The sequence below is a fragment of the Larus michahellis genome, chromosome 1 (genome assembly GCF_964199755.1).
Source record: "Larus michahellis chromosome 1, bLarMic1.1, whole genome shotgun sequence".
Lineage (NCBI taxonomy): Eukaryota > Metazoa > Chordata > Aves > Charadriiformes > Laridae > Larus > Larus michahellis.
The window spans coordinates 156,719,979-156,732,815 of NC_133896.1; the positions used below are offsets into that span (position 1 = coordinate 156,719,979).

Consider the following 12,837-nt stretch of genomic DNA (forward strand, 5'->3'; position numbering starts at 1 on the left):
AACCATCAGAATGCGGAGCTTCTGCTTGGAAACCTTACAGCACAGATGAGATCATAGTACCTGAACAGACTATGTGTGGGAAATCATTGTTTGAGTTTGCTTCTTTCTAAAAAAAATAGTATCTTGGCATCTAACTTGCCATTTATGAACGTCTAGGCCAGTGAAAGTTAATTTTAATTAGCCCCCTCCATTCTCTACCTCCTCATCAGCCTTGACATACGGTGGGTGAAAAAATTTGTCACACATATTTGTTTAGGGCCATTCACTCTTTTTTCACTCTCAAATGAGATTTTGTCTTTATATATTTGTAAGCTGACTAGAGAGAATAAATAAATAAAAAAAAGAACAAAAAAGAAAGAATATTTTATTTCAAATGCTGGTGTACATCCATATTGCACCTTACAGAAGAAACATCTGGAACAAGTACACACGCAAGGAGCTTTCCGATCCTCAGCCATACACAATCCAGAACATGATACAGAAGACAGTGAATGTGCACATTTATTTTTTTTTCTGATGAGCAGAACAGAAGTGTTCAAGTTAAACTAAAGTGAAGTACAACCCATATAAAGCAAAACCCCATTTTAATTAGCTGCTGCGACCTAAGCAGGCAATTTTGTGGAACGTGGTTATTTAGCATCACACGTTGAATACTTATTTGCGTCTCAGCTTTTACCAAGCAAACTTCCCTGCTTCCTTCATCTTCTAAATGCATCTGCAGGTAGAAGCTGAACAGCTCTAGTAATAACAAACTCCCTACTGAGCCAGCTGGCTGCAATATGAGGATTAACTGAAGTCCTGTCCATCCCACTTTCATCATGATTAGTGGAGGCTCATATTATCTCCAGGAGCCTCTGGCAGAAGCACTTGGGCAAACAGACAGGAACCAAAATGGCAATAAAAAAATAACCAACCAACCAACCAACCAATCAAAAGACTCCACTGCGCAGCCATTTTGTTTAGGGAAAGCCCCTCACTGTACAAATTCAAAACACCACCAGCAGTCCACATATACATGCTTAAAGCCAGGAATAAAACAAAAAGAAGCAGCACCATAGCTTCAAGGAATTGGCTCTCAAAACAAGTTTAGCAGATGTGTCTAAGAAAAAGAATACAGTTTCCATTACAGAAACTGCACCTTGTTAGCTAATAGAAGGATCCAGAGCCACACCACTAAAACTTTTGTCTCATGACTGTTTTTACCCAGCGTAAGAACCTGGACAGTTTGGTATAGATACCGTATTTGCCTTTCCTTGCACATCCTTCTCCCCAGCTAACAATTCCAGTAACAAAATAAGTATCCTTATATCTGGTTACATGGGGACCTCCACTGTCTCCTTGGCAAGCATCTTTTTGCTCTGTTTCATAACCAGCACAGAACATGTTTTCTGTTACTGCAAAGTTAGTGGATTGCTTGCAAGTGTTCCTATCAACATAGGGGACTTCAAGCACTTTCAGTTTTTTGGATAGTCGGCCACCTTCAAATTCACGCCCAAAGCCACTAACCATCCCAGATCTTTGGTTCATCAGAACTTCATTAGCAAAGTCTGCTTCAGGGAGGCACGCTGCGATAACATACTCAGAAAACGTTATAGGTTCCTTCAGCTTCATTAAGGCTATGTCATTATCGTAAGTCTCAGCAATGTATTTAGAGTGAACAAATATTTTGTCCACAGTATGCATCGATTCAGACTGTTCTTTCTTTTCTCTGTCCACTTCACCTGTACAAGATTATTAAAAGGGTTGTTAATATGGACATAGTATAAGAAATTAAGAACAACCTTGATACAAGAGGGGAGTAGTATACTCATTCCTAACTCTTTGTCTAAGCCTTTACACCTTACAGGTAAACTGTAAAAATGTGTTGCAATATTTATTAGCAGCACCTGGATCAGCTCCAGTTCCCAGCTTTTGTCTGTGGAGGTTTTTGTACCAGTTTACAGAAAGGCATAAACCGATTCAGCTAAACTAATGCAACTTTGGGTGGAAGCTCTTACAGGAGCTTGAGCCTGGCTTCTATCAGGGAAGAGAAACTGGTCTGCATCAAGACAAAACGAGTGCAAATATAAAGTTATGTTGATCTAGTGTCATGCCTGAGAAGTGAGGCAGTCATAATTTGAGTTTGTTTCTTCTTCGTCTAGTCAACGTGTCACAGCTTTCCTGAGTGCTCCTGCAGAAACAAATCTGTATGCTTCAGATGTGCCAGGAATGATAAGGTTTCTGAAGAAGCACTACTCTGATGAACACAATGCTAGCCAACACTTCTAGAACATTTGTTCTTAACACTTCCAACTATCTGGCAAAGAAGAAAGGGATGCACCATTATCACCTTCCACATCAGCTGCCCCTGTTATTACAAAGCAGGATTCCCACAGTAACAGTACATTATAAAAAGCAAAGCAAAACCAAAAAAGTAACAAACCATACCAAATAAACACAAGTACATCTCACATGAGATTTAGAGCACAGGGGATTAGTCTGCAACACATGCTCAAACATCACAGGAGTAAAATAAATAACCACTTACCAACAACAACTTTGATTTCTTTAGATTGGTTCATGCAATGAGCTGCAGTAAGTATAAAATTTTCATTCAAAATAGTTCCACCGCAAAACTCTTCATTTTCCTCGTTTAACAGAACAGCCTGCAAACCAAAAAAGGGAAGTGCAGAATCAAGAAGAGCAGTTTAACTTCAGTGAACTATAAATAGGTAATTGATTTCTCAACACACTACATGTATGCTTATTACTACCACATGTACTACTCTGCGAGGGTCTCCTAATATTGCATACACATATGAGTACGCTACAGATTGGTGTGTACTGCTACAGAGTCTCAACTGGCTTTAAGTGATGTTGACGTTCGGCTTCCACGTCACCTCGCTCACGGTGCTTACTAATGCCTTTTAGGAACAAGACACTGACTGACTGACTGAGCAGGGAGAGTGCAGCCCCCAACTCACCTCATCCCTTGGACTTACCACCCCAGAGAATTCCTGTTCAAGTTCTGTTCCCATTTGATCCCTCCCTTAGTGTCCTGAACGCAGAAACTTATTTTGGCTAGTCCAAACTCAAGAGAAAAACTTAGATATGAAAGGGTATTTGTGAAGCAAATGTGTTTTATCTGACATGTTCTCAGGTGTACTACCTAAACGGACAGACAACTGGACTATAACCTGCAAAAATGGTAGGCCAGCATGACCCAAAAGCCCTCTCTGGTGACAGGTTAAGCAGCACCATCTAAAATTGTACAAGGCCTTTCATTCTGACATTTTAAGGCCGCAGTTTGCAGAACAGCATATCTAAGTGCCTAGGTACCTCCAGCGTCCTACATGGATAACATTCAGAAGGCAACCGGCTTAAATGGACAATTGCACACTTTCCCTCTGAAACACGTCGTGCTTACACGCAGAGCACAAGCACCAGATTTACCTGCCATGGACATTCGCCAAGACGACACTCATTGCCACCTACTATCCTGGTATCGACATATGGAGTCTTGCTACTTGTGCCATTGCCAGGAAGGACAGTTGGGCTTTCTGTGGTAGTAACAATGTCCTCCTCCAAACTTGTTCCATTTGTGAGAGGGCCATCTTGATCACTAGTTACATTGCTATTATCAGCAGGTAAAATAACCGACCTTTTTTTTCTTTTCACAAGAACTTTTCCACAAGGATACTTTTCTGTAAAAACAAGAATGTTACAATTAAAGATGGACAGAAACACCAGCACAAGAGGAAGCTCCTTGACAACACCATCCTACACTAAACCAGTTAATGCAACTGTCCTGTTTTCAAAACACTAGCAAAACCTTGGCAGATGCAGCAAAGGAGGAAGACAAGAGGCTCCTAAAACTTGTCCATAGGTTCAGTCTCTGGACAGTGTTTTCAAAGCATTTAAAATTTAAAACATCATCTTTAATCGTTTACATTCCTATATTAACGTACTTGCTCTTACTAGAACCATCTTAATTAGGAACTGAGTGAAGTGTTTTATTTTAGGAATAATATGGCCCATGACAGCAATTTATTATGAGTTATAAAGGATATAAAACCGACATCATGAGTATATGATTGACTTATCCCTCCCCCCAGGTTAACTGAAATCTATAGCAGAGATGTTTTTGGGAGCTGCTATTTTAGACAGAGTGTAGGTTTAAGCAAATGAGATGTAACTGCAATCACTTTTCTCCTGTCAACAGCAGAGTTTACTCAGGTAATTCTGTGAGAGGCACCTTGCAAAGCGCTCCAAATCAGCTAGATTTTGATAAGTCCATCACATCACCTCACACATGGAAAGCTTTGGAAATATAAATCAGTGTTAAATCTATGTCATGTAGAACACTGGTGGTTCAAAAGACGTTCTTTAAGTGTGAAACAGCTCTCACCACCATTGCTATTAGTTTATTACGTGACTTTGTACCTGTTGAAACACAGCGTTTGCCATCCTCTGCTAGAGTATATCCTTTTGCACAGGAACACAAGACATTCTTCTGTACACTTTTTTTGATGCTGCAGAAGTGCTCACAGTCACCATTGTTTATTTTGCAGTACTTTGGTATGACTACAAAAGAGAGAAGTTTGGAGAAAAACTGTAAATAAACACTGAATTCACAGAACATCTCGAAGTTCACCAAATTAAACTTCTCTCTTTAAACAGGATCTGTATCTCCACCTGTAAAACATCTGAAGCACATCTTAGAAACAACATGAGTGGCTAACATCAGCTTATGCCTTACAAAGCGCTCACATCCACTGCATGAAACATGCTTGCCAAGTGCAAGTGGGCCCAGTCCAACAACTCATTGCTGACTGCCATCCTAGCCTATGTTTTGCCAATAGGCAAATGTCTGTTAAGAAAGGCTTAACTCTCCACGTTTCAGGTCCCTGCGAAATTCACTGCCACAGCTCTCTAAAGCAGAAACCTACCAAATTCACAGTTCTTGCCTTGATAACCATCCAAGCACGAGCAAGTGTAGGAACCAATTCCATCTTTACATTGTCCACCATAGTGACAAGGATTTGAGCTGCACTGGTTCCCATCTACAAAAAAACAAATGAAAAAACCAAATTACTGTCAGAGCGCAAGCATTTTTCAGTGAACTCTGAAGGGGTGTTAGCTTAAAAGGAATCTTTCATCTTTCCATTTATAATGTATGTCCTGTGTGTTGCCACATTCCAGATAGAACAAGGAGTATAAATGCAATCATCCCGTATCAGCAATGATTCACATACATATCCTCAGTTTTGCAATCTGTTTTTGGTGGCTACTGTATGACAGCACATATGCGAGCCTTTTCTTGTAGGACGATAAAGCAATACTTCATGGTCAGAGTATATACATCATTTACAGCGAAGGCTGTAAATGCAGACAGGATATTTCCATGTTGCAACTGCTGACTGAAGACATTAATCTTTTGGCCTCGTGCATTTTCCTACAGTTTCCACATAATAACGACAGCCTTTATTTCCTTAAAGGTCATCTCATCCCTTGTGCATGTCTTTTGCCTGCAGCGCAGTTCATTTAAAGAAACAGACATCAGCATATTAATCCGAAGATTAAAAAAAACCAACCAAACAAAATGCTTTAAAAGCCCTGCTAAATCCGTGTGTGCAGGCCAAATTCCTGTTTTGTGCTGTTTACAGTAACAAAATTGCCCCACTGTATCCATTGAGGTAAGAGCTTGGACTTCAAAAAATCAGCTCTTACCTCATACTCCCCACATCTACGCTGGGATCTCCCACATTTGAAAGGTAGTTCTTCAGCCTTTCTTCCTTTCCACAACCTGGGCACAACTGGCTGACCTGACTCCAGGGCCCCAGCCACATGTATATATATATATATACCTCACAAACTCAAGTTACACATAGGACAGTGAGGCTGCACTGTATTTGGAGACATGTTCCACATAGCAGCTCTTTCTCCCACCCCCACAAAGGTATCTCATGCCGGCATCGATGCTCACTGCCATGGTCACTCCCATCTAGTGGCCCGCTGTACCAAATGCATTCCCCCACCGCATGACCTTGCTGGGCTCTTCTGTGCCGTTTGATAAGAAAAGCAGGATATCCGGAGAAGTGGCGCTTGCTTAATAATAATTTGTTGCTTTAGATACATGTTGTTCACATTTTTGTGTTTTACCACCTGCTCTGCCCCTGTTTGGAGCAGCTGGAAGAACAGCAACGCCCACAGAGGAGGCAAGATGCAAGAAGCTGCTCATCATAAGGATCCAGCTTGCCACCTGCATGGTGTCTCTGGCCTGTGACCTCATCTGCTGCAGCTTTATCTGTCACAGGGAATATCTGCTGGGCTTTGTGTACTGCCCCCGTGTCTCAACACCCCTTCTGTACCAACACTGGCCAAAACCAACAGCGCTCCAAATGCTGCGTCTGCACGGTCCACCACTTAAATGCTGTGGCCAACACAAAGTTATTAAACTGTATTGCACGGTCGCTTGCCAGCTTGATGTCACCTTCTATGCTGGAGTGTTGTTGATTCCTGTATTATAGAGCATTTTGTGGGATGCATTTTCTACAGAACTGTTTGACATTCAACGAGGACTTGCCAATAGATTAGCAGATACTGGCTATCAGTCTTTTCTGTTTTTTTCTAAAGGTCTGAGTTGTATTTATTAGGGTTCTAGTGTTCATAATCACTATGCAGGGACAGATTTTTAATGTATTAGTGTTTGGTAATATGTTCTCCTGAAAGTATGTGTCCAGCTTGCGTGTTAGGAGGAGTACCTAAAAAATGTTGACCAAAGACAGCTCAGCTTTGTCTTTTGGAGTCTGCAGAAAATTGAAGACAGTTGTCACAAAGAAGCTGCAGACTTTCACAATCCTCTAAGTGGGGGATGAACTCTGCAACCTACAGGCTGAAATTTCAAGCAAAGCCTACGTCAGTATTGCAGTGAACAGGAGTGGAAAATTTCAAACCATTTTCTCATGAGAATACAGAAACAGTTCTGTAGAAATTGCATCCCACAAAATGCTCTATAATACAGGAATCAACAACACTCCGGCATAGAAGGTGACATCAAACTGGCAAGCGACTGTGCAATACAGTTTAATAACTTTGTGTTGGCCACAGCATTTTAGTGCCATCCTCGTCTATGACTCTTTTGCATCTTAAATTCCTCCATCCGGGGCTGCCCTTCTGGAGGACAACTGACTGGCAGAGTCACACACCCAGTTTCTGCTTCTCACTGTCCTTTGCGTGCAAAGGCCCACTATTCTTTTTTTGAGAGGACAAAGATCATCCCAACAATTGGAGGCAGCTGAACCTTGCCTTTGAATTAAACGACTGGGTTCAAGCAACAGCAAGGCAGTAAATCAGATTCCTTCTTCAAAGGAAACACAACGTGAGGGTGTCCCACGGTGGAGAGGAAACAAGGGAGCAGGAAATGGTTACTTAAGAGGTGCATCCTTTTTAACTTTGCAATAAGGAAGCTTAATTCTCTAAACAAACACGGAGTGTTTCTTACCTACATAGATGTTCCAGAATTCCTCCTACAGGTAGGTGTGAGAAAAGGGGAATAAAAGGAGACAAAAAGAGTTAGATGAGAATTACTGAACTCTTCAGAAGACTATTAGAGCTTTCATACAGAGCATACTTGCAGCTAACAATTGTTAAAACAAATATTTAAGTTGTGTCTTGCAGCCTGCTATTACCATTTAAGAAACTAAAACCATATGATCCATCTGTAGTGCCCAGCTCTACAGAAACAAGTCTCATGCATTTTTCAGAAATATCTAAAGCTCCTTAGAGATTTCCCAATGCGACTCACTCAACATAAGGCATTTGACTTGCATAACTGTATCCTTCCATCAGTTTTGAATGAATTTACTTACACTCCTGTAGCGCCAAGTTCTCAGTCTCCTTCCCCCCCTGTGCCCCCATCAATCAGGACACCACAAATCCTGAGATTTTAAAATATTTTGTCCGATTTGTGTGCTTCTTTCCCTCTGCACTGAGGACACCAGGTATGCTGTCTGTCCAAGACAGTCCTTTCCAATGACATCTGATAACCAGGCAGAACAGGCTGTGCTGGTTCTGCTATAGATCAGCCAACCTTTATGCTCTGAAGTACCCTGGCGATGCATCCATGACTCTCCACCCAGGTCAACTCAGGGCCACCTCAAGAAACAGAATCACAGAATGGTAAGGGTTGGAAGCGACCTTCGGAGATCATCTAGTCCAAACTCCCTGCTAAAGCAGGTTCACCTAGAGCAGATTGCACAGGAATGCGTCCAGGTGGGTTTTTAATATCTCCAGAGAAGGAGACTCCCACCACCTCTCTGGGCAGCCTGTTCCAGTGCTGTGTCACCCTTGTTCTGGCCATCAAGTAATGCTAAAGTGAAATGAATCTGGCCTTAACTCCAGTTTAAGGGCTGTTCTTAACAGCCACATTGCTACAGCCGACATTCCCAGTTCTCCTCCACTACCAAGTCACTTCTAGTTTTCAAACATTGCCTTTTCTACTGACCCCAGTTGCCCCATCTCTTTAACTCTCCCTTGAGCTTGGGAACAGACTGCATTTCTGTCTAAAGTTAAGCAGCCACCAGGGTAAGGAAGGTGACACAAGAGTCACGTGTACAAACTTCATTCCATGTGGGCAATTTAACATTAAGGCATATAGCGGCTGTCCACAGTATACCTTCTGTCAACTCAGGTAGTGAAAAAGAGAGCCACAAAATGATAAGCACTGCAAAGCTGCTTCAGATAAGTTCAGCAAAATTCTCCCACGAAGTTCCATGTCAGCATTTGCCTTCTCAACCTTCCTGTGGACTCTCCACTTAAGAACTCTTGAACGTAGTCATGATACTCAGCTCTGCCACCCAGACAGGATGAACATATTTCTAACACGGGTAATATCAAATCATTTAAAGGCCAAATATCTCTCAATGGCAATTAAACAGATCAGAACCGGTAAAAGAATGCAGGCTTTAACATGGGCTGGCCTTGCAAGAGCTAAATTAAGACTGTTATTGTATGTTTCGGCCTTAGCAATTCCAACCACCGTCAAAACCACTATTTATTCTTTGTGTTAAGTGATCGAAAGCAACTTGGAAGTTCTGATGCTCAGTTGAAAAGACCTTAATACTATTTTGTAAACATGAAATATATAGATCTATGTTTCATATTAGTTCATCCTTACAGTTTTCTCCAGGTCTTCAAAGGCTTCTCTTGCTTCTTCTTTTGAGCAGCGCTCCTCATTGCATTCTCTTTCAATATTCCCTTTTTTCACTTCCTCAAAAAAAGAGTTAGCACGTTTTGGTCTTTTCAAGAACTTGTCGGCGTTTTCTTTCTCGATGAATACTAGACAATAGAGAAAATGATACAGGTGGCAGGTAACATTTGGTGGTGGTAAAGAGTCGTTAGAAATAAGTGAAGTGGAAAAAAAACCAAAAGAGACTCTCACCACTCTACTCGTAAGCAACGTTATCTGTGAGGTCAGTCCTCGCACAGACTGATAAATCTCAGGATCTCTCAGAGCAGTCTCTCTCTGAGAATCAGTGACTCCAGGACAAAGCACAGGCGCCAAAATTTTTCTCCTACTGTTTTTAGTCTTGAAAATAAAACACACAGGCTGCTGCTGAGGGCTTACATTTCTGTTGCTCCTGCGGAAGACTCCAGTCTTAATCAGAATGACTCTCCCTGAAGGCCTGAAGGCCAGGGAGACTGCATTCCTTGATTTGGTTTTAAAGCTGACAAACACGCAACACTGCCTACTCCAGGGGCTTGTGGCACAGAAACTAAATGCCACACGGACTCAAGATGCAGTAACGTATCTACTGATAGGAAAAGCTGTTTCACGGTCCAGGCCACGTATGAGTTCTACTCCCCTTCACCACCCCAAACACCATCGTACTGCCCTGGGGTCTTCCTTCCCACTTAACAACGCTTCCTAATTGCCTGTAGTAATCATAGAACCATAGAATGGTTTGGGTTGGAAGGGACCCTAAAGATCATCTAGTTCCAACCCCCCCCCGCCATGGGCAGGGACACCTCCCACTAGATCAGGTTGCTCAAAGCCCCATCCAGCCTTACCGATATGTGTGCAGGTAAACCTAAGGCAGCTGCATTCTAAGATTTAACAAAGAGCAGAAGTAAATGAATGTCAGCTTTAGGACGAAAGTACAGCCTGAGGTCAGTTTGATGGGTTGTTTTATTTTTTAAAAGCTTGGTGTCAAAGCGGCATGAGATCTTCTGCCTTCAAGATGCAGGTAACTGTTGATTTAAACTGAAGGATCAGAGGCATTAAACTCAGCTCAGCCACTTGGCTGCGTGAACAATAGCGTTACTCTCCAGTCACTTGTGCACACATTGCCGGATAGGAAAAACGGAAGCAACACAAGAGTAAATAAATTGCCAATTACCCTGTAAAAAGCATACACTCTAGGAAAGTTTGCAGAGTCTGGAAGCTGGCATTTAATTATGTTCTGAATACCTGGAATTTAAAGGGAAAACACACTTTCCAGTCACAGACTGGAGTGTGGAAGACAGTGCTGCAGATGGGACTTCAAGGCCAATGGCTCATGCTCAGTGGGCAACTTGCACATACCCTTCTGGCACATTCTTCATGCAGGTCAATTGAGCAATAAATAAACTAGCTGATCAGTAATCATAAACCTTAATATCCTCTAAGCAAACACAGAGGGCACTTCCTCTGCTTTCACTCAAATGGGTGGATCAGCGACAGGGAGCCAAATTCTGCCAGTGCTATTTATATTAGTACACAGTACTAATATACAAGTATATTAGTACTTTGTATATTAGTATATTAGTACTTATATACAAGTACTTTGGAGCCCCGCTTATTCTGAAAAGGCTCCTTGCAAGGAAGGCTTACAGAAAGTGCTTGTAGCTTGTGGCTCAGCAACTGTTAGTTCATTCACCCACTATCTTATTTGCCCTTAAATCCCTCTCTGCAGTGACAGAAAAGTGACAGGACGCAGCTGGTGGGGTCATCGCCTCTATATTCCTTTGCCTCCACATCACCCACATAAGAGGATGTTTTTGTAAACTTCAACTAGCTGATTAGTCTTCTGCGGCTGGCTGTTCTCTTTCCCAAGCTTTCCTTCAGGCTTGCCTCTTTGGAGACCTCAAGGAGCAACAGGCGCTGGTCAACTGAAGCAGGACGTTCCAGAAACGTGCAGAGGAACCTCAATTTAAAGCCCAAGCGGGCTGACTCACTGAAGGAAGAGTTAACAACTTTTGAAAAGCTACTTGCTGGTGCTGCCCTGGGCTTTGGTGTTGACCTGAGCAGCACAGAGGGCAGTGGGACGCGTTCCCCCTCCATGGCCAAATGCACCCAACCGAGCCTCAGCCAGGCTTGAGCACCGCAAGATGCCAGGCCAGCTGCCCTCAGGCTGTAAATAGCGGGGAGGGCCAGCGGTCCCGTTTTCCAAGGGGGATCGAGGAAGGGACAGCAGCCTGGGAAAGGCCGCAGGGGCCCGCAGGGGCTCGGTCACCCCCAGGTTCCCCCCTGGCAGTCCCTGCCCCCGAAGCGGGGGGCGGGGGGGCGGGGGGCGCAGGTGCAGACAAGCCCCTCGGCCGCTTTGGAGACAGAGCTCCCCGGGGAAGGCGAGCCCTGCGGTGCTCGCTCCCGTCCCACGGCCGCTTCCTAGGGGCCGCGTCTCCCCGCGCTGACAGGGTCCCCTCCCCCGGCGGGGACCGGAGGGTTGTGTTCCCCCTCACCCACCGCGGGGTCCCAAACCCCGTCCCGCCGCAGCCACCCGCCGCCTCCTCATGCCTTCCCCCCGGCAGCCCCCCCCCCCAAAGGCTGTGAGGAGAGGGATACCCCCCTCCAAAGAAAAATAAAGAAGGTGCCGCCTTACCGCCTCCTTCAGCCCGCAGCTCGCCCGCCAGCGCGGCGCAGAGCAGGAGGAGCAGCAGGCGGCCGGCCATGGTGGCGCGGAGCCCCCCCCCCCCGCCTCCCCGCTGCTGCCGGGCCGCGCCGCCGACCGACGGGACGGGACGGGACGGGACGGGACGGGACGGGATCCGAAGCCTTCACCCCCTCGGGTCGGGGAGAGACTGAAGCGGCGTTGCTTCACCCTGCCCAGAAATAGCGGAAGCGGCGGGGAAGGGGGAAACCCGCCGCGGGATGTCTCAGCCCGATGTGGGGAGTGTGTGTGTGTGTGTGTGTGTGTGATGATGAGCCTCTTATTACTTTTGTTGTTGTTTTTAAACCCAAGGAAGCCGGCTTTTTTTTTTTTTTTTTTTTTTTTAAATAGTACCTTTTATTTGAGGGGGAAGGGAAGTGATCCGTCACTTTCCGTCAGCAAAGCCCCGGCCCGGTGCTGGCAGGTGTGGGGGCCGAGCCAGGGGCAAAGCTGGGCTGGCAACCCCAAAACCTGCCATCCTCGGCGGCTCCCACCTGCCTCTCCCACATCCCGACCCTGTCACCTGCTGGCTTTTCACGCCCGCAGCCTGGTGGCCTTGGGCTGCCGGGAGCTGGCTGCCATCTCCCTTTTTTTTTTTTGCGGGGGTGTGTGTGTGTTCCCTCGGTTATGCCCACGGAGGCCTCTGCAAGCTTGTGGAGGACACGTCTTTGGTGTGGTGCTTCCAGAGCCTGCCGTCAGGTTGCCTTCATCTTCTTGGCTCGGTGAAGCAGGCTGTTATATTGATAATGTACCTAAATGCCAGCTTTGTTTTGAAAAAGTCACTCCCTGCAGTCATTAGTAGTGGTTGTTTTCTTTCAGCATTTTACCCCTTTTCTGCAAAATGATGATTTGTTCATAATGTCAATATTTACACTGGAATCTTACAGGGAAGAAATCATCCTATGGAGCGTGGAAAATCACAGAACGGTTAGAGTTGGAGGGGACCTTA

At 44.6% G+C, this 12,837-nt stretch overlaps 1 protein-coding gene across 2 annotated transcripts; it reads right to left on the reverse strand.

Annotated features, from left to right (window-relative positions):
- Positions 1-344: 344 nt before the first annotated feature.
- Positions 345-12,151, reverse strand: F10 (coagulation factor X). 2 transcript variants are annotated; one of them, XM_074561101.1, is made up of 8 exons: positions 11,841-12,151; positions 9,158-9,318; positions 7,484-7,508; positions 4,929-5,042; positions 4,423-4,563; positions 3,433-3,683; positions 2,528-2,645; positions 345-1,721 (listed from the first exon to the last, which is right to left on the reverse strand). In XM_074561101.1, the coding sequence occupies exons 1-8, from the start codon at positions 11,908-11,910 to the stop codon at positions 1,174-1,176; spliced, it is 1,428 nt and encodes a 475-aa protein (XP_074417202.1). In that variant the 5' UTR covers positions 11,911-12,151; the 3' UTR covers positions 345-1,173. The 2 variants fall into 2 exon arrangements, with proteins under 2 accessions (XP_074417202.1, XP_074417211.1); XM_074561110.1 differs by having other exon boundaries at positions 9,158-9,246; positions 11,841-12,021.
- Between the last annotated feature and the right edge of the window lie 686 nt (positions 12,152-12,837).